Raw genomic sequence first — 21,875 nt, forward strand, 5'->3', positions numbered from 1 at the left:
GAGACTGTTGCTGAAATCCATCCCATCCCACAGCCCTTTGCCTGGCCCCCACTGCTACCATCTCTCAGCTGGACCTTGGCCACAGCCTCCTCACTGTTCTGCTGGCTTCCAGTTCTTCCTGCTCTGCTGTGTCGTCCAGCTTTCTAAAACACTGGTCTGATTGTGTCTCTGCTGATGAAAATTCCTCCCAGAGCCATCGTAGTTCTCTGTCACCTACACCCAAGGTTTGGCTGTCCAAGTCAGCAGCCATTAAGGTTTGGTTGCAAGCAACAGACTCCAACTCTGACACATCTCAGTGCAAAAGGGATTCAAAGAGCAGCTTGGAGGATGGAAGGAAAAGCTGAAGTCTTGAGGTCAGGAATCCAGGCTTCCCTGGTGATCTTGGGAGCAGGAATTAATGGACAGGCTTTTCTGACAGGGGATCAGTCAGAGTCTGTCATCTCAACCTCCATGCAACTCCCTCCACTGAAGGCCAGTGTAGCAGGAGAGGGTGTTTGATTGGCCAGCACTGATTCATAGGCCCACCCTTTGGCCAGGAGAGGGCCACTGATGGAGTCACCAAGACTGAAATTAACAAGAGGGGTGGGTTCTCAGGCAAAGTAAAGGTATTAGCAGAAGAGGGGAAATAGATATGGGCAAGTAAGATGAGACACAAGCACTTCATGCCCACTTTCCAGCACGTGAGGGACCCTTCCAGATCAGAGCAACTGTGGGAGCAGGAAAGGACTGTATTCTCTGCATTCAACAGGGTCAGGGGGAATGGAGGCAGCTCCAGCCAACAAAAGAGAAACAAAGGCTTTCTGGACCCTAAGACAGGAGGCCCAGCCCCAGGGACCCTCAGCTTGGACCCTATTCCTCCCGTTGTTTCTGGGCTATTGTTCTCCTCCAGGATCCCTAAAGCCCAGAGTACACAGCATGAAGGACCTTTCTCAGCCTTTTATTTATGCTTCTGACCTCTCCTCTCTTTGCTGGCTAAGGGGATCTATGTGGCTGTGGAAAGGGTATATGTGCTCAGGGGTCAAGCAGTGGAGGGCAGAGCCGAGTGAGTTAGAAGGGAAATCGCACTTATTTATCGTCTGCCCAGCTCCCACTGGAATGTGAGCTCCGTGCCGGCAGAAGCCTTGTCTGTCTTCATCACTCAGTAGGCTGTGACAGCAACTGGCATGGAGTAAGCAGTTAAGAACATAAATATCTGTGATCGAACAAATAGCACGCAAGAAATTGGGAGGCTGCAACCCCCCTTCTGCATTTAACCCTGAGCCAGACAGATGAGATTACGCCTGGAACTGAGTCAAACCAGGAAGCAAGAAGAAGCTGCATGGCTGTCCCAACCTGGCTCTGGCCCCTGTGGGGGCATGTCACGTGACCACCCTGAGTCCCAGTTTCCTCCGTTTTGAAAGGGGGATTTTTATACCATCTCCTTTATGAGGATTAAGTGTGTACAACTGTGAGCACTCTCCCCCCAGCTGCCCTTCATCTCTGTTGTACGCTCTGTAAGGGAGGAGGCTTTTCATCAGGCGGTGGGAGCTGGGGAGTTGAGTGTTTTAGGAGAACAGCCTGGAGGAGTGATGCCTAACTCATGGGGTAAATGAAGAATCATTGGTGGGAGATCTAGGCAGTGATGTGCCCCAGGGATCCCCGGGGAAAGTCCCATGCTGCAACCTCGAGCACATCTGGCTAGTGGCTAGGAGAAAGGTCATTTCAGTGTTGCCTCTGCTTTTGGGGGTGGGATCAGAAGAGATGCATAACAGGCAATTGGAAAAAGAATTTTATTCATTTCATGAGGAACAGCTGCCATGAGTCAAGACCTGGATGGAGACTGAGCTCTGGTAGCTTCTGACCAGTGGCCTGGAAAAAGCCTACCTGTTCTTTCTATATCCTCAGACCAGAGTCTACGTTGGGGCCCCCAAAAGAACACCCATCTCTTTGCCCCCTCCGTACAGGCACAGATTCAGGCAATGCATTCTTGTTAACATTAGATTCTCCTGCTCTGTAGATATCTCCCTGAACAGGAAAATTAACATTCTAGAGTCTAGAATCTAGACATTGAGACCAAGACTGGTCTGACATACCAACCAGTATTTTGGATCAGCAGCCAGGAACATTTTGAATCGCCAATCAGAAGTCTAGAATGCAAAGTAAGAACCCTCTAACTTTCTGCATTATTTCATCAGGAACTCTGAATTTTAGAATGCCTATATTCCAAATCAACCATAAATCTGGCAACCAGGAACCCAGTTTTCTGGCATGCCGATGAGAACCACTTCTAACATTCTGGATGCTTAACCAGGAATTCAGTATTCTAGAATGACAAACAAGACCACAACATTCAACATAACGGGTGAAAGACACAAAATTCTACATTTCAACCCCGATATTCTCGATGCCAAACTAGAAACCCAATGTTTAAGACGGTCCACCTTGGCCCCAGCACTCTGGAAAGGCAAGCAAAAAGCCCTCTCCTCCAGAATTCTGCTGCCCTCAGAGCTCTGTGGATGGCCGCTCCACACCAGGCTCATCATCCTGGAGAGGATCAGGTACATGGAAGGAAACATAGGGACACGTCTTGGTGTTGAGGCAAACCAGCTTCTTCAGTGTGGCCGTCTTAACAATGTTGAAGCCCATCTCACCACCAAATGTACTTGACTTCCAGTACTCGGGAGAACAGATGGCATTCCCTAAGAGGCCCTTGAGGGAAAAGGGAGCCCCAATTTCTATCATACTCTCCCCAAAGATGGAGTTTGGATGGCACTTCTCAAGAAGCAGTCCCGGGTAGAACTCCAAGGCATCAATGTCTCCATATAGCTCCTCCAATTCAGCTGCCATCTCCTTCTCTCCTGCAAGGGGAAGAAGCTGGAGTCAGAATCACTGTTCTATCCACTGAGATTAATCTGGGGAGGAAACCTAGGTCCACCTTTCTCTGGGGGAAATAAGGGACTTCAGAAAAACAGCTTGAGCAATTGAGCACATGCCCTAAACTCTGGCATTCTAGGTTGTTGAACAGGAACCCAGGTGTCAGGCATGCCAATGAGAATCACTTTTAACATTCTGGATGGTTAACCAGGAATTCAGTATTCTAGAATGACAAATGGTGACTGACCCTTCTCCAGGACTGCATCTAGGAAAGGAATTTGCTACTTACGGAGTCAAGAGTCTACCACCAAACAGCACGTGACCCTGAGCAACACATCTCACTTCTCTGTGCCCTAATTTCCTGATCATTACAATAGGGAGAAGCTACCCACCTTGTTTCCTTCACAGGCAGGTTTGAAGGCCTTATCCTGATCTAAGAGCCTGCATTCTGCTGGAGTTCAGAGACATAATGTAACTAGTCCAACCTCACACAGAGATTGAGTGATAGAGCTATTTCTGCCTCTCTGGACTGTCACAGGAGACAGACATTGAACTTTCCTACCTGTTTCCTCAAATCCACCCTCCCATAAGGCACTAGTACACAGCTATGGGTAGCTCATGTTACACTCTTGTCAAAACCCTTCAGTGGCTTCCCATTGTCTGTGACAAAGGTTTCCAAACCTGGCTTCCCAGCAGCTGGGGATCAGCAATAGCAATAACACACACACACACACACACACACACGCACGCATGCACACACACATGCACGCACGCACACACACACACACACACACACAGTCTTGGGGACCATCCAGGCCTACTGAATCAGAATCTCTGGAATAGATATCCAGAGTTCAGTATTTTTAATCAGTTTTATAAGTGATTCTTAGGTAGCTGGTCTATAAATGGGTATTTAAGATCAACTAGACAGAATAAAACCCAAAATCTTTAGCACAAAATCCAAGATTCTATACAATTTGGCCCTAACCTCCTATCACTACCTCTACCCCACTCCCACATAAGCTCCTTGTCCAGCCACAACTATGACTATTCTCCATAGTAGATTTGTTTTTTATGACCTCTGTGCTTTTGTACTCTCTGTTCCTTTACCTCGAATGCTGTTCCCTCTATTCTTTACCCAGAATATCCCTATTTATCCTTCAAACCCAGCTCAAAAGCTACCTTCTCTCCCCTAGATGGGTATTTACCATCCCACACCCCTGTAATCCCAGTCACAGTCCTGGCCACATGTATTGGCCCATTCTGCTTCCTCAATATCTCCTACACTTCAGTGCAAGTTGATTGAGGGCGTGGACCGTATCCAGGAAGCAGCTTCTCACCTGTGAACTCCTGGAAAGAGGTGTAGGGCTTCATGCCAAACCTCTTGCGGTACTCATTGAAAGGCTGCAGCCGCTGCTCTCGAGATTCCTTGATGACGTCCATGGCCACGTGCAGGATGTGGTGGTCTATGTTCCTACCGCCACCAATCTGCCAAGAGACAAACACAGCCGTGGTCTGAGAGCCTGGCCACATTGCCCTGGAAAAGAACTGCAGGTCAGGAGTGTTTCCTGAGCTGGGACAGAAAGTATGGCTCAACCTAGCCCTCACCATGCCAGGAACCTGATGCTAGGTCTGCCACTGCCATGCTTTCTCAAGGACCCCCTGGGAGTCTACAATAGGGATAAGCTACCCATCCTCCCCATCTCTAACTGTGGAATGAGCCAGAAGGACCACTGTAGTAACTCACCAGCCTCACCATTCCCCAACCATCTCAATTTAGGTGGGAAACCCCAACATCCTATTAAGGAAGGTTCTGTTCAGGTAGAACAAGTATAATAGGATGGGAATGAGGAAACACGTATTTGGGTGAAATCATACAAGTTGGAGCAAAGCTAGCAGAGGCTGGTGGTGATCTCAGCTTAACCATTTACAAACTGTGGGGCTGTTGTGGTTGAATTGTGCACCGCCAAAAAGATATGTTGAAGTCCTAACCCCCAGAACTGATGAATATGACCTTACATGGAAATAGATGTAATTAGAGGTCATACTCTAGTGGGGTGGGCCCTAATCCGACATCTGATGTCCTGATCAAAAGAAAAACCAGAGGCACAGGTAGAACACCATGTTGAAGCGATGCTTCTACAAACCAAAGAACACCAAGAATTGCTGGGAACTGCCAGGAACGGGGAGAAAGGCATGGAACAGGTTCTCCCTTGGAACCTTCAGAGAGAACATGGCTCGGCTGACACCTTGATTTTGGACTTTTAGCCTCCTGAACTAGTAAAGAATAAATTTCTGCTGTTTAAAGCCACCTCGTTTGTGGTCCTTTTGCAGCTACAGGAAACTAACACAGGGACCTTGGGCAAGTCCCCAAGTCTCAGTTCCCTCCTATGCAAAAATGGGGAAGGTAAGAGCATGCACCTGATATGGTTGTGAAATAAGCCAGATAACGTATGCAAAGCAGTTACCACAGTGTTGGTCACATGCTGACCCCAAGATGGTAGCCATTTGTGGTGATTATCAAGGGAAGACCTGTTTTATCACTTCTCACACTCTCTTTATATTTTTTATTTTTTTAAATATATTTCTTCATTGATTTCAGAGAGGAAGGAAGAGGGAGAGAGAGATAGAAACATCAGTGATGAGAGAGAATCATTGATCGGCTGCCTCCTGCATGCCCCCTACTGGGGATTGCGAGCCTGCAATCCAGGTATGTGCCCTTGGCCAGAATCGAACTTGGGACCCTTCAGTCCGCAGGCCGATGCTCTATCCACTGAGCCAAATAGGCTAGGGCTCTCATATTCTCTTTAATATCCTGGGAGTCAACACACTTCCATTGCCCTTCTGCCTTGTGCCAGAAAACAACAGGGCTTTCACATGCATTATCATGGTCATGCCTTAAAATTTCTTCAGAAACCATGCAGCCACACACAAAAGCTATTGTCTCTGAAGAGAGGCCATAACGCAGCCAGCAGCTGCCCGCTGATGGCAGCATATGCTAATTTCAGTCAAACTGCCAGGAGGAAACTTAAATCCATACGGTGCCACAACTTCATGATACATCTTAGGGACAAGGATTAGAGACAAACAGGATGAGGGGAGCTAAGATAAAGGACCTGGGAGTTTCCAAGTGTGGACACAAGGAGAATGAGGAGGGAGTTGGTTAGGAATTCCAGGGCAAAAGGCTGTATTCATTTGTTAGGGAAGCCATAACAAAGTACCACCAACTGGACAACCTAAACAACAGAAACTTATTTCCTCACAATTCTGGAGGCTACAAGTCCAACATCAAGGTGTCAGCAGGGTTGATTTCATTCTGAGGCTCATAGATGGCCATCATCTCTCTATGTCTTCTCTCTGTGCATGTCTATATCCTAATCTCTTCTTATCAGAACACCGATCAGACCAAGGCCCACCCAATGACCCCCATTTAATCTTAACTTCCCCTTTAAAGACCCTATCTCCAAATACAGTCACTGGGGGTTAGGACAGAGATATTGGAGTGGGGAGGGGGGAGGACTTTCACCATGTGAATTAGTAGGGAGGACATTCAACCCATAACAGAGGCCTATGATGTAATAAAGACCTGGTAGGTGCAGGCACCTTCACATATATGACCATACCCCAAATGTCCTCCTGGTCCTCAAATTGCCATGCCTTCTGACTTCAGGGCCTTTGCCATGCTGTCCCCTCCATCTGGAATGCAATCATCCCTGCCATTCCCTGGGCAATCCCTGTGCAGTGATCTCTGCTCAAACAACACTTCCTTGTCCACAGTCCCCAAGCCTGGCTTAGGAGCCCCTCTCCAAGGTCCCAATGCACTGTGGGCTTTGTGGAGTTTTGTGGACTGTGGTTTCTAACATGCTCTTTTTTAAAAATTCACACCAGAGAAGCATTTGGTACAGGGTCTAACATGCAATAGTGCTCAAATGATGTCAACCGTCATACGACTACTGTTCCTTTCTAAGGTATAAGCACCAAAAGGACAAGGATCCAAGAACCACACTGATCTTGGTCACCACCATGTCCCCAGCAGCTGGAGCAATGCCTGGCATCACCAAATGGATAAAAGGACAAGAGAATGAATGAAGGCATGCTCACCGCCACTCTGCAGGAGTGGCACTGTCCCCATTCTGCAGAAAAGAAAACTGGGATTTGGACCCAGGTCTGCTGGACCCCAGAGCCCACCCACCCTCACCACGGCTCCTCCAAGGCTTACCCGGCCAGCTCTCTGGCGAGAGAAGGCGTCCACCAGGGCCTCCACCCCATGGTCCACCAGTATGGAGGTGTTGAACAGGAACTGCTCATAGCTGTAGTCCTGGGAGCCCACCGTGAAGGAGTCGGGCATGAGCGGGTGCCAGTGGTAGAGATGGTTGAACTCCAAAGCGATGCGGTTCTGGTACTGGAATTGGACGCTGAACAGCAGCTCCGGGTCGAACTTGAGCTGCAGGAAGTAGCCGCTCAGCTGCTGCACGTACTCCTCGATGACGATCTTGATGGTCTCCCCTGGGAGCAGGGTCAGCAGAGCACACGATATAGCCCCGCTTGGAAAGCAGGCCAGTTCATAAACAGGGTTGCTTAGTGCTTCTTTATTGCTGTTGTTGTTGTTTTGCTTTATTTGGCTACATACACTTGTCTTTGGGGTAGGGGGTGTGAAAATGGAACTGCCTGTCTCGGGCAGCTCCTACCTTCCTAGGGGAAGTTATGGCCCAGCTAACCAGGACATGCAAAGAAAGTGTCTGAGAACTGGTTCTGTGACTCCTGGGTGACCATCTCCCTCCCTCCCCGCCCCAGCCCATTTAAAGAAGTTGAAGCCTGGCTGTGGTGGCTCAGTGGATTGAGCATTGTCCCATGGACCAAGCAGTCCTGGGTTCAATTCCCAGTCAGGGCACATGCCCAGGTTGAGGGCTCGATCCCCAGTAGGGGGCCTGCAGGAGGCAGCCGACCAGTGATTCTTTCTCATCATTGATGTTTCTAACTCTCTCTCCCTCTCCCTTTCTCTCTGAAATCAATAAAAATATATTTAAAAGAGAAAAAAAAGAAGTTGGAGAGGCCACAAAAGATGGGAAAGTGGAGGCCAACTTAGTGAGGGCTCTCAGAGTGTGTAAGGGGAGTGGGGAGGGGGATTGGAAGAAACACCCCTAAAAGCAGCTGTAGCAGTAAGGGTGACACTGAGGACAGAAGGTGAATCTAGTCCCAAATATATTTCTTACATGTTCTTACACATCAGAATTCTGATGCAGAGATTTTCCTCTGCTCCCTTAGAAACCAGCCAGAAAGCAAAGAGCAAGGGAAGAAACAAATTGGACATCCCATACCAAAATGAAAACTGGTCACCTAGCTATGAAAAGAAACAGGTATTTTGCCCAATCAGCCACTAGACAAACGGGCTTTTAGCAAATTGATTGGACCCTCTGGTTTTGCAATCAGCTGACCTGGGTCCAAATCCTGGCCTCCCCATTTCTAGCCACTTGTGCTTGGGCCCTGTTACCTGATCTCTCTGAACTTGACTTTCCTTACCTGTGAAATGTGTATTATAATAATATCAGTACAATAATGGTCATAGGGTTGTTGGGAGGAGTAGAGAATGAAAGCATCTAAACTGCTTGGCACAGGGCCTGGCATCACAGGGAGTGTCAATACACGCAGGTGAGGAGCAGCAGCACCAAGTGTAGGTGTGAGGGGAGAATGCCCTCCCCAAACTCGCACATTCACGAAAGATCAGACTAAGGCTTGCGTCCCCTCCCCACTCAGGAACGAGCTGCCCCTGTGAAGTGGTGGAAATAGCATAAACCTTGGTGGCAGCCAGACCTGGTTCAAGTCTTCTGCTGAGTGGTCTTGGAGAATTCACTTGCCCTCTCTGAATCTTAATTTTCACAGGAAGAGTAAGCATATCTGGTGCATAAGGCATTTGGGGAGGGTTAAATGAAGCACTGAATATATAGCTTTATCACCTTTGGTCACAGCTCTATCACCAGTGAGATGCTGGGCAGCCTCCCAGCCACAGACTTGCCCTCTCTGGTCAAGGTCTCTGCAATGCTGGAACTTCAGAACCAGCCCTTCTTCTTCTTTAGTCTGTATCTATTCCTGTTGCCTGGCTCTTCCAGGCTCCAGTGAATCAGGCACTATAATTGGGACCAGCCCTCCCCAGGGGTGCCCAGAGGTGAGGGAAGGGGCTTACTGGTGACTCAGAGTAAATAAGATCTGGATGGGGTGTCAGAGGCCAAGCTCCCAGGCAGGAAGCCATCTGACATTTTAGGCTGCAGACTCGTCCCCTTAGGAGACACAAAAATATCCTGTCCCTGAGTCATCTAGAAGCTACCAAACTCCAAGAAGGCAGACACATGCAGGGCAGGAAACAAGAGGATTTCTGAAGGCCAGAGAGTTGGGGTTTGCCCTGCACATGCCAGGGATGTCAATCTGTGCAGTACACTGGGAAACCAAGGCTTGGGATGGGTAATGAAATTGGCTGCGAGTCACCCAGCTAATATCAACCATCACAGCCATTTTCTGAAGGCCTACTATGTGTTGAGTGCTTTCTCATTCCTCATCTCAACAAGTCCTTACAATCATCATTATCCCCAGTGTCCACATTTGGAAACTGAGGCTCACAAAGGGGAATGGGCCTGCTCTGAGTCTCATAGATAGTAAGCCCGCCACCCCCTGCTTCTCAGAATGGAGGGCATGACCTTTCAGGACAGGGCTAGTTCGGAGTCCTCACCTATGAGGATGAGGCGGGCCGTCTGGAAGAGCTGTTCATCTCCCCAGGTGGGGTGCTCAGCCTTCAGCAGGTCACACACGCGGTTGTGTTCGCGCAGCCAGAGCGTGGCATAAAGCATGAGCCCGGGAAGCAGTCCAAACACCTCCTGGCCCACAGCCATCCGGTTCTTAGGCGGAACGCCCTTTGGGTAGTGCATCAACACAGGCGCCTCTTCCACCAATGGCGGGTACATCTCTCCGCCCAGCATCTGCAGGATGGGGCCACCTGGCAACCTGGGGACGGGGCAGGGCACCTGCACCTACCACATCTGACTCCCTCCCGCTCCTGCTTACAGCTGCGTATCACACAGGATACCTTCCCACCCTCCCTAACCAAGGCTTGTTGATTCCACTGCCTAAATCTCTCTTAAAATGGGTCCCTTTCTCCCTATCTCCATTACCACCAGCAGCTTCCAACCCACCCTGGCTCCTCTCAACGTGGCTCCTTACTCTTCCTCCTGCCCCCAAGCAGTCTGTTCTCAGCATTGTAGCCTGAGAACATCCCTTGTATCACACCCTGGCTTAAACCCTTTCCAAGTTCTCTCTCTGTTCTTGGGAAAAACATCAGAAATCCTTAACACAGCCCCACAGATGTCTCCATCCCCATCCCCATCCCCACCCCCATCATTTAGATGCCCAGGAGTTCCTTCCTTATTTCACTCCCTTCAAGTCGCTCAGGCTGCTTCCCTCCCCCCCACAACCCCCCATTCCTTGGCACATGCTACCCAGGAAGGCCCTTTCCCTTCTTAACCTCCCGAACTCCTCCTCAAACATCATGCAACTCTTGGTTTATGTGTAATTCCCAGGAAAGACTTCCCCATCCTGTGACCACTCTCGTGGCTTCTCCCTGGTGGCAGTTATCACAAGTGTAAGCGGTTATATGGCAGTTTCTTTATTCGTTCAATAAATATACACCAAGGACCTACTATGTGCCAGGGGCTGTTTTTAGCCCTAAAGATTCAGCCCTGGACATTTATTTTGGGTTTTCATTTGTTTAGACGTTCATGCGTAGCTGTGGAGGACTAGAAACGTGGCTGGTGTGAATGAAGATGTGAATGTGAATTGTTTATTTTACTTAATTTCTATTTAAATTTTGAAGCGGATACTTCAGCTATTGGAAAATCTTTAAGTGCACATAAAACAACTGGGGCAGCCGAAACCGGTTTGGCTCAGTGGATAGAGCGTTGGCCTGCGGACTGAAGGGTCCCGGGTTCAGTTCCGGTCAAGGGCATGTACCTGGGTTGCGGGCACATCCCCAGTGGGAGATGTGCAGGAGGCAGCTGATGGATGTTTCTCTCTCATCGATGTTTCTAACTCTCTATCTCTCTCCCTTCCTCTCTGTAAAAAATCAATAAACTATATTAAAAAAAAAAAAACTGGGGCAAATGAATCTACTGTAAATTTCAACTCTAAGTTTTATGAAATCTAAATACAGATCAGATATCCCCAATGAAAATTTGGCAGCCAAATTAAGATGTGCTATAAGTATAAAATATAGATCAGATTTCTAAGATCTAGCATTAAAAAAGACTGAGATATTTTGTTAATAATTTTGGTATTGATTACATGTAGAAATGATAATATTCTGGATATATATGGGTTAAATGAAATATATTATTAAGATCAATTTCATGTTTCTTTTTATCTCTTTTACTGTGGCCCCTAGGAAAGTTTTAATTGCATCTGTGGTTCACATCATATTTCTATTGGAAAGTGCTAAAACTTTTCAGACAAAATGACTTTGTGGAACAAGCATCCTAGTGTTATGTCTGTGGCCTCTGATTGGCTGTGAGTTCCCGGAGGGTCGGGCCCCAAATTATCATGGTCACTGCTCCCTAACCTGTGCCAGGCATTTCATAGAGCCCAATTAATATGGTGGGAAAAGTAAATGAATAAAGGTAAACTGAAAATGCCCATCTCCTATCGAGCCCTAAAATCTATCTCCCAGGAAACACGAGGGGCCATTTCTGTTCCTTGTCTGCATCTCAGGCCTGGCACCTTCTCCAGGGTCTATTGTCTCTCCTCCTCTCACACACCTCCAGCTCCTGAAGCTGGCCCTCTCAGAACACCACCCGAGTCCCTAACAGCCCTTCCCAAAGTTCCATCCCCATGTCCATCGCTACCTGGTACTTGAGTTTCCCATCCTTAAAGAGCCGCAACTGATACTGACGGTCCAGATTGTCCCCATAAATGTGGCCAAGGTCTACCTGAGGACAGAGAGGGGGCCCAATCAGATCCTCAGGTGGTTCTGCCCCACCAGTGACAACAGCACATGCCAAATTAGGCCCAGAAAAGCCCTAAGCCCCTCCCAGGTACTTACCCCATGGCCCAAGGCCTTGGTGAAGCCAGCACCCATCTTGCCAGAAGTTTTGAAGAACTGGTGGGTGAAGTGTTGGGCGAAGAAGGCAAACATGAGGTTGGCACCTTGGGGGTCAGGTATGAACTTCTTCCTGAGCAGGAAGCGACGGCTCAGGAGTTGGGGATCTGGCAGCTGCTGCTTTCCTGGTTGGGGAGGTGGAAAAGAGCAGTCGCTGCAGCCTCCCTGCACCTCCCCTAGGGCCTCGGGGCTCACCAGACCAAGTTGGTCCATGCAGGAAGCCCAGAGCAGCCTCTAAGGGCCACCTCCCTCCCACCAGATGGCCCCTTGCACTTTCTCTAACAAAAGGCCCTAGAAGTATATCTGGGTGAAGTGGCAGGATATCTGGAATTTAATAAGATTGGCAAATGGTGCACAAGTCTTAAAACTGGAAGATGGATACATAGATCATTTTCCTTTCCTCTCAACTTTTGTGTGTGTTGGTAACTTTGAAAAAGTTAACCAAAGAGAAAGAAGAAAGAAAAAACACAAAGAAACTAAAGAACTTGGACTCCCCAGCCCTGGAACAGGGTAGCCTGGCTATGACATTCACAAACCGTGTGAACGCAGATAAGTCATATCATCCCCCTGAGCTTCAACTTCCTCATCTCTAAAATAGGACAAATGAAACTTTTTTTTATGCAGCGGGTTGGAGAAGTGCGTGAAGTAATGTAAGCATGACAGAGAACTGGTGAGGTGAGATCTTTTAAATCAAGGGTCAGCGAACTTTTTCTGTAAAAGTCAAGATAGCCAATACGTGAGGCTTTGCCAACATATGGTCTCTGTCCCATCTACTCAGCTTCACTATTGTAGCAGGAGACCAGCCATACACTATACTTAATGAGTGTGACTGTGTTCCAGTAAAGCTTTATTTACAAAACGGAGATTGGGCCGGGTTTGGCCTGCAGACTGGAGTTTGCCAACCTATTTTAAACGATGCCAGTCTTTCTATGTCTGGGGTAAAGACAACAGTCGCCTTGAAGCAGGTGTCTGTCATGGTGAGAATAAGTGTTAAGGGACCTTCCATAATTATGCCAATGTCAGATAAGTCAGCACCCAATGCATTTGCAAAAAAGAGTAACTAAATTTTTGTGTTTTGGTAAAGGCATCCTTTCATGTCACCTCATGTGAGGCCCAGGGTTGACAGTTAAAGACTAGTAGACTAGCTCTTTGAATGGAAATGGCTGACTAGTTTCCAGGAAAGGGTATCTAGCACCCCGAAGGGAACTCCCCGAAAGGGAACTTGGACAGGTCCCAGCAAAGTCTTGGCAGGGTCCAGAAGCTCTGCGAGACCCAGCTACTCTGGCAGAATGGTTGTGCTTTGGGAAGAGTAGCTACACCTGAGTGTAAACCATCAGCATAGCGCCCTTGAGGCCCAAGTAAGGACACCTGTATGTTTGCCTGTTTGAACCAGGGAAGCACACAGCCCTGGGCCTGCACACAACCCGGGATCGGGGCTCCACAGCGACACCATGTGGTGGGAACTGGAGTGATGGCAGTGGCAGACTGATGCCTCTGGTCCTCTCTGTCCTTGAAGCTGGAGTGATGGCTCTGAACTGGGTAAACTCTCAGGTGTTTGGACAGTCAAGAAAGACCCCTGCCAGTGAGACCGAGTGGGGTTTGGGCAACTAAAGAAAGACAGTCTGACCTATGTACACTGCACTAATGCAGCATGTGAAGCAGTGATGGCGAACCTTTTGAGCTCAGCGTGTCAGCATTTTGAAAAACCCTAACTTAACTCTGGTGCCGTGTCACATAGAGACATTTTTTGATATTTGCAACCATAGTAAAACAAAGACTTATATTTTTGATATTTATTTTATATAGTTAAATGCCATTTAACAAAGAAAAATCAACCAAAAGAACGAGTTCGCGTGTCAGAGGTTCGCCATCACTGATGTAAAGCTGTTTACATTAGTGAAGAACCAACCAAAGAGCACACGATTTCCTCCCTCCCACACTGTGACTGTTAAGTCACTCCCACCCCAGCAGGATCCCACCCGTTCAGTAGACAAGGTTCAGGCAAAGGGGCAACCTGGGAACACGAAACACTGGTCTGACTTTGCCACTGACTCTCTGGTGACCTCAGGCAAGACCCTCTACCACCCTTTCCTGTCCTGGGCCCTGGTTCTGACTATTCATGTGTCTCGCCTTGGTCCACCTCTCTGTGACATCGCTTTTTCCTCGAGAGGAGAACTGAGCATCTCCTGTGATTCCCCAGCCCCCTGGCCCCACCTCCATTACCTTTGGTCCCCATGGGTGTGGGGCAGTCTTGGGGCACGGAGGGCAGAACACGAGTGTAATAGGTCAAGTTGGAGAAGGCCTCCCAGCTGATGTAGTCATGTGCTACGTTGTAGGTGGGGGGGCTGGGAATAAGGTTGGAACGCGCTGTAAAGGGCAAAGATGATGGTGACAAGGGAGTTCCCACCCCCAGGCATACACCCCCTTCCCAGCTTTTTCTTGGGTTGGACTTGTTTTATCTGGCATCTCAGAGTCTCCCCACCCGCTGCCCTTATCAGATGCCAAGAGTTCCAAGAACTGGCAGGATTTCTTGCTCCTCCAGATTAGGGGGACCTTGTCCCCACCCACCTGTGAGTACCAGGCGCATGAGCATGTCACGGATGAAGGTGGCATTGATAAACTCCCAGAACCAGCGCCCATGTGTCAGCAGGAAGTGGGTGAAAGAGGGGCTGGGCCGCAATGAATTCCGGAGCCAGGTCCACAGATCAGCTGCAAGGGCAGTGGGAGCCATTCAGTCCTGCCCTCCAGGCAGGACCAGAAGTAGCCAGGGTGGGAGATGGGAACTGGGAACCAGGGCCAGGATGGGACAGGGCAGAACATCTGGGGTGGAGGTAAGGATGGGAGTGATGACACATGACCAAGCCAGAACCTGGTGTGAGGACGGGACAGGGCCAGGGAGTGAGGGTGGGGCTGGGCAGTGAGGACTGGCCACAGAGCCCAGACCAGGGAGTAAAGACTGAGGTCAGGGAGAGTCGGGGATCAGAGCCAGGCAAGGAAAGAGACAGGCCATGGCCAGAGGTGAGGGCAGGAAGTGGAGTTTCAGAGGATGAGCCTAGGGAAGCAGGAAGGGCCCAAGATAGAAGGAGTTGGGGCTGCAGGCCCAGCTCACGGATGGTGCAGTTGGGGCCAGAATAGCCCGTGCGGGTGCAGTCACACTGGTAGCGGTCAAGGCCAAAGCGGACACAGATGCCTTGGTGCTGGCATGGGTAGTAGCAACAGGGGTTCACTGTGGGTGAGAAACAGAGATCAGAGACCACCCTTGGGTGACCTCTCATTGGGGCCAAAGGCATGGACTCAGATGGCAGTTCTGTCCTAACTCACTAGACTTCAATGTTCCCCTAAGGACCTTCTCTGTCCCACAGCTATGAGCAAAACCCCAGCCCTGCTGCCTCTAGGCCCTGCTCTGATCTCCAGTGTGGCCTCATCAGGGTCCCCAGGGGAAGTCCCCCCTTCCCTCCCTGCTGCCACCAATGGGGGGGGGGGGCGGTGCAGAGGAAGAGTCCAGGCCCCAGGCTGTAGCATCAAAGGCTAGGAAACAGCTGATAAGACCCTGAAGCCACATGCCTCTAGAACATTCACTTCCTGCCAAGTCAGGGCCCAGCCCTAAGGGCAGGGTTTGCAGCACTGGGGAAAGGGACAAGGATGGGGGTCTCTCTCAAACCAGTTCCCAACCTCTGGGCACCGGGACACTAGGAAGATGAGATCGCCCACCAGCCCCCTATTTTTGCAGAAGGGAAGGAAGAGCAGGTATCCTGATGTCCACTTGCAGATGGGGAAACTGAGGCCCAGATAGAGGGAAACCCAGGAGGGTCACCTAGCAAGTCATACCAGGCCAACTGCCATCCCTTCACTTCCAGCCCACCTCACAGACTCAGCGATCAAGTCCAAGGAAAGAGGTTTCCCAGAACCCTGAAGAGAGTATGGGTTTGAGAGGACTTCAGCTGTCTCAGCTCCCATTCCTGACGGGGGCGGGGAGCAGAGAGAGGAGGTGGGTCTGCCCTCTAAGATCTTGAGGTAGGTCAGGGACCAAGGGAACAGGAGACAAGTGGCTGGAAAAATCTACTGCAAGAGTGAGCAGCACTCTGGCATCAGCCCCCTGACTCCTGGAGAAACCCCCATCAGGAAGTCCCTCCTTGAGTCTAACACGGGCCTCGCCGAGCACAGCCCCCTGGCCCAATCTTCACTGGCTCCGTGATTCTACAAGAGCGAAGTCAGAGCTCCTTAGAGCTCGCTCAGTGCTCATTCACTGCAGAGCAAGGGAAACCGAGGCTCAGAGAGAGGTAGAGAGGGCCCTCCTACAGACCCAGGGTCCTGCTCCTGGCAGGGGCTCCTTCCCCAGCCTCCCGCAGGAAACACCAGGCTCCCCTAGGCAAACATGCAGTACTTCCTCATCTGGGCCCAGAGCCAATGTTATGGGGAACTTCTCTTCTTTATGAAACTGATTGTAGGGAGTCAAGAGGCAAGAGAAGGCTGGGAAGTCATCTCAGGGTGCTGTGATCAGAGGGCATGACCCCGGGCAAGCTGTGACCCCTTCTCACTTCACAGCCTGAGGCCCGGGCAGCAGGGTCTTCCTCCCCCACCTCTGAGAGGGGCCCCAGCACCACCACCAACCCCTTCCATCACACACACACACACACACACACACACACACACACACACGCAAGCAAGAAGCAAATCATAAAAATCATGCAAATAATTTTGCTTAAACCCTGGCAACTCCCCACCACCCCATAATGGCATCTTTGTGACCCCTGCAGGGGTGTAGGAAGGAGGGGCCAATGGAAAGGAAAGAAGGCTGGACAAAAGGCCTTATCAGGCTGACACAGGCGGACTGGCAGCAGCCAGGACCCAGGGCAAGGACCTGGCAGGATCCAGCCTCCCCCTCCCACAACCACAGGCCCAGAAATGCCAAGGAGGCTCAGGGATCTGGAACTCTCCTCATTGATCCCTCCCGCTCAGGGCACTGCTCGCCTGCCTAATTCCCCTGCCCCGGAACCCCACTGCCCACCTCCCAACCTGGACACACAAGGCCCTCACACCACCCTGCAGCCCAGTCTCCCCATCCCTCCCACAGCAGGGATCTCAAAAGGATCTCAAGAGGTCCTTACAGCCCATTCTATGGGGTCCTGTCCCTTAGTCCCAAAGCCGAAAGCTCTTCTTCCTTTGCCAGACTGCTGCTCCTCCCTGAAAATTCCCTCCAAGTCTACCTGACCCTCCCGACTGAGCCCACACCTTGCCCCCAGCAGTCAGCCTCCCCTGAATATCCACACGGAACTCCTCCCACTGTCCCTCAGCCGGGCTCCAGGCTCCAAGTCAGCCTGCTCTTCTCCACCATAAGCCCACACTCTGCCCCGACTTTCTCCTCCAGGCACACAGCTGGCGCTCAACCCTGGTCCTGGAGAGATCCAGCCACACAAGGGATCCAGATGTGGTGGCCAGAGCGCAACAAGCGTTTGAGGAATTAATAAAATGAAGCTAAGAAACAGGCCACCTCAAGTTCGCCCAAAGAAACCTCTCATCTTCCCAGCCCTGGGCCGCTGGCTCGGAATCTAGCTTGAAAACTTCCTGCATAGCCCTGGAGTCCTGCCCCGGCAGGAGCAGAAATGCCTCTCCTGCCAGGAGAGGCCTCGTGCAGAACCCACACTCCTCCCCTTAAGGCTGGCTGTCCAACTTTCCCTCCCTCCTCCTCCGCAATCTTTCCACAAACACCAGCTGCCCCAGGGTAGGAAAAGTTCTCCCCAGCCAGGACAGCAGCTGCTGTTGGGGCTCAGGGTGGGCAGAGCCTTGCGTAGTCACCATTCAAGTTTCTCTGCTCAGCACTCCCTGGGAGGGGTCTGTGAGGCCTTTCTATGGCACAGATGAGGAATGGAGCTTGCCCGAGCCCCACTGCTTCAAGGTGACAGAGCCCCTTTCCCTCCCCCCTTCCTTGTCCTCCAGGTTTCCAGGCCTGGATTTGGGGAAGGGTTCGGGAGGGAGAGTCACTTTGATCAGAATGATCCCAGGGGAGGTGGGTTTGTCACCCTTCCTTTGAGGTGGACCTGAAAATCCTAAATGAATGAAACCAGAACTCCTGAGAGCTCACCATCCCCTGCCGCAACCAGAGCTAAAGAAGGCGTTCCTTCAGTCTAACTTAAAGCCCACATGCTTTCACGCCAGCCCAGTTCCGGGCTCAGTGGAGGACACCTTGTGTAACAAACCACCAAGAAAGAGAACTGGGGAGATGCAGGCACCGAGTCTTGAGTTCCCACACCCCGCACAGGGCCAGGCACCAAGTAGGTGCTGGGGAAAGATGTGCCAGACAGTAGATGTTCTTTGCTGGCTCTACGTCCTTGGTCAAGTCCTTTCCATCCTCTGGATCTCACTTTTCTGTGTATCCCACGAAGGGGATGGAACTGACCAGCTCTGAAGAGACCTCCCTTTACATCCCCCCTTCTTTTCTGGTTTGGGTGGAGAAGTCTCTCCCTCTCCATTGATGTGATTCCTCCTCTCTCTGGCCCGGTCCCATCAGCAGACAACCTTGCAACTTGCCCTCCCTGAGTCTTCAAGCCTTCCCAGAGGTGGGCTTGGTCAGCAGGCCCATACGGCACACGTTCCCACGGACAAGGACTGTCCAGGAGAGCCTGGGCTCAGAACCATCTGAGGATTCAGGCATGGAAGTGTCCCCTTGCCTAGGAATCAGGGCTCTAGACACAGCGGGGAACACGAAGTCCTCCAGGATGCAAGGCGCCAGGCAGCGAGAGGCTGGAATGAAATCCCCTAAGAATAATATTTAGAGAAACTCCAGGGGCTTGGCAGCCACCGAGGGGAAAAAAGGACCTACTAGCCAGACCTGGGCTCCAGCCCCTACAAGGTGGCAGCCAGAGGCAGGCACCACCACATTAGGCTCGACAGCTGCTCCCACAGCTGGAGGAGGACAGCTGGAGAGGAAGCCCCATCCCCGCCCACAGACCCGGCTGGTGCTGCAGATAGCAGGCGCCTGTGTGAGCAGCAGGGAGGCCTTGGGATAGGCTGGGTTCCCACGCCATATGTCAGGGTTAGACCTCAGGGCCCTCTGCCTGACACCGAGGCCGTGCCCTCTCCCTAACCAAGGAGAGAGCACTAAGCCAAGTCCAGGAGCTGGAGACAATGAACTTGGGCATTAAGGATCCCCTGGCACTGCCTGCCCCTCTGTGCTGGACTCCACCTGCTACCACACAAGAGGCAGAAGCAGCATTCTCCCTGATACCTGCCCCCAGGTCCATCTGCAGCCCTCATCTTATGGGCCTTTTGCTGCTCCTCTGGGGGAAAACACAGGCTTTGGATTCCCATGCCAGATGCCCAGGCACCTAGGACCTCAATTCATTCACAGACATGGAAGTACAGCCCAAACCTCTGCCCCTGCACCCAGCTCGTCACCCATTCTCTCCTTGACCCTTGCAGCAGCCTCCTTAATGGTTCCCCACCTCCAGTCTCACCCTCCAACTCATCCATCCAACCCACTCCCCCAATTATGCTCGTGCCCAAGGCCTGGTGCTCAAAGGCCTCTGGCAGCCAGGCCTTCCACTGCTCCCTATGCTCCCATCTGCTTCCCACGGTTCAGACCTGTGGCTTAGCTCCTGCACGGCCACCAGAGAGACCCTCACAGAGCTTCACAGTAGAGTCTCACGGTATTTCCCCTCACTCGCCCCCTCCTCAAGGTCTAGGTCACCCATTTCAGCCTCCAAGAAGCCTCCCTCAGTTCCTCACACTTGAGAGGTGACTGCTCCCTTCCCTGAGCCCCTTGGATGCAGTCTGTTGGCATTTCTGTCTCCCCCAACAGACGGTGAGCTTCTCCCAGCTCTGTGTCTCAGGCTCCAGCCACAGACCAGCAGAAAGCAAACCTTCGGGAATATTTGTGGAATGAAAAAAAAAAAAACATTCTGTTTAAACATATAATGATATAAAGATAAGGGAAAAAAAAAAAAACACAACGAAACGATGTCGACCATGGCTCACTGGGCCTCAATGAACAGGCGTGGGAAGCCAGGCAGACCAGCCTGGTTACCCCAGGGGTTCTGCATAGGGCAGAGGGGGCCTCAGATGGAGCCCGCGGCTGATCCAGGAGCCGAAAGATTGGGCACTGGGCGGCCTGGTCACCCAGCTCTGCTTCCGGAGACTCAGACAAATGAGCCCCTTCTGTAGACGGGGACTGTCACATCTCCAGGGCCACTGTGAGCACCCACCGCCGGGCTTTGCAAACTATGAAGGGCTGGCCACATGCCTCTTCCTCCTGTTCTTCCCACAAACTAGTCCTTCACTCTTGCCTGGAGCCCCCTCCATCCTCTCCCTGGCTTCCCCAGATGCCACCCCCTCAAACCCTCTCCTCCAGGAAACCTGGTCTGATCCCCAGTCCATAAATACCTTTCCTCTCTCCTCTGAACACCGCGCCCATGCAGCATCAGGGCAGAGATCTCAGGCCCCGCTCCCATCCTCTGTTCCCCCCATTTTATAAATGGGAAATGGAGACCCGGAGAGGGCAGATCTCATCGTGGGGGAGGGGAGGAAATGATGCCCGGGCCTTGCACATGTGTGAACACACACGTGCACAGGCACGTGCACAGAAGCAGTAAGTGGGGGAGGGGCGCTGAGGGAGGAGCTGAATTCCTACGCCTGGACCCGTGCGCTGCAGGGTGGTGGCCAGGGGTGGAGGGTTTTATGGGATCTGACTTTCCCCATCCTCTTTGGGTTGATGAAAGGGTAAAGATCTGTGGGAAACCCTTGCAAAGAGCCTAGCAGTCAAACCCTGAGCCCAGGAGCACTGTGAGCTTGGGGGGGTTGTGGCACCTATCAGAGCCTCGGTTTCCTCCTCTGCCCCGTGGGGACCTCATGGGAGAGGATCTGAGCCTCCACGGAGGAACCCAGCTCTGTCCATGTCTTTCCAGCTCCCTCTGCCCAGAAGGAGTGGTGTGGCCAGGTCCTCACGGGGGCTAGCCATCGGATGGATCCCCCAGAAAGTTGGAGGCTGGAGAGAGGGAACTAGCCAGCCCGCTCACCTCTTTCCCCGGGCAGTTGCGCTGCTTCCTCCGAGAGAGTCCCCCACAGGAAGCAGCGGTGTTGTTGGGCAGCTGGGGACCCAGAACACACAGGTGAGGGGGCTGGAGCGGAGCCAGTCCTCCCAAAGCCGGAGCGAGATTCCGCCCCTTCCCCCCAAACGAACCCTGCAGCACCCTCGCCTCCCCGGCCCTCCCCGCAGCCCAGGCCATACTCCCCGGGGGTGTTCAGAGCCCCACCCCATCCATCAACAGACTGAGCCCCCTCCACACCCTCCTCCTGGCGCCAAAAGCAGAAAGGGGAAGCCGACCGGCTGGCGCGGAAAGGAGGAAGAGGGGCCAGGCCAGGGACACAGAGGGTGGGGGACTGCCTACCCGGCGAGGGCTCCGCGGCGCCCGCGGGCAGCAGCAGCAGGAGCAGTGGGAACCAGGACGAAAGACTCCATCCTGCAGGGAGAGAGAGGTGAAGGGCTGAGCCTGGCATTCAAGGCTCCGCCCGGAGGCAGAGGGGATTCCTGGGGCACCAGGCGGGACTCACGGTTCATGGTGCAGCGGAGCGGGATACAAGCTGCCGGAACCTCGCGTGCCCCTAATTCCGCGGGAGCTCTGGCCGGCCTGGCCCGCCCCTCCCTACCCATTCCCTTGGCTCCACCCCTCCAGCCGGCTGTCACCTCGGCCACCACCCACTTACTTCCTCTACTCCCGGCCCCAGCCAAAATTATTAATAAATCAATAACTTATTCATTATGCCATGATTGCCACCGAGGCGATTTTTCACCTGATGCGCTTGAGCTTGTCAAAGCCCGGTGGTGCCAGAATTGTGTCCATTTGGTAGCTAGGAAGCCGAGGCCCAGCGCTGATGTGCGATGGAGGTCACC

At 51.8% G+C, this 21,875-nt stretch overlaps 1 protein-coding gene across 3 annotated transcripts; it reads right to left on the minus strand.

Annotated features, from left to right (window-relative positions):
- Positions 1–1,750: 1,750 nt before the first annotated feature.
- Positions 1,751–21,635, minus strand: PTGS1 (prostaglandin-endoperoxide synthase 1; the record flags this gene model as incomplete). Of its 3 annotated transcripts, XM_081103840.1 has the most annotated exons (11): positions 1,751–2,837; positions 4,194–4,341; positions 7,073–7,359; positions 9,575–9,821; positions 11,736–11,819; positions 11,933–12,114; positions 14,213–14,356; positions 14,558–14,698; positions 15,099–15,215; positions 21,373–21,444; positions 21,536–21,635. In XM_081103840.1, 11 exons carry the CDS (start codon positions 21,633–21,635, stop codon positions 2,482–2,484), a joined length of 1,878 nt encoding a protein of 625 aa, XP_080959966.1. In that variant the 3' UTR covers positions 1,751–2,481. The 3 variants fall into 3 exon arrangements, with proteins under 3 accessions (XP_080959966.1, XP_080959968.1, XP_080959967.1); XM_081103842.1 differs by lacking the exon at positions 14,213–14,356 and having other exon boundaries at positions 21,536–21,623; XM_081103841.1 differs by lacking the exon at positions 11,736–11,819 and having other exon boundaries at positions 21,536–21,623.
- Positions 21,636–21,875: the final 240 nt, after the last annotated feature.

The sequence above is a fragment of the Myotis nattereri genome (genome assembly GCF_964212035.1).
Source record: "Myotis nattereri genome assembly, chromosome: 12".
Lineage (NCBI taxonomy): Eukaryota > Metazoa > Chordata > Mammalia > Chiroptera > Vespertilionidae > Myotis > Myotis nattereri.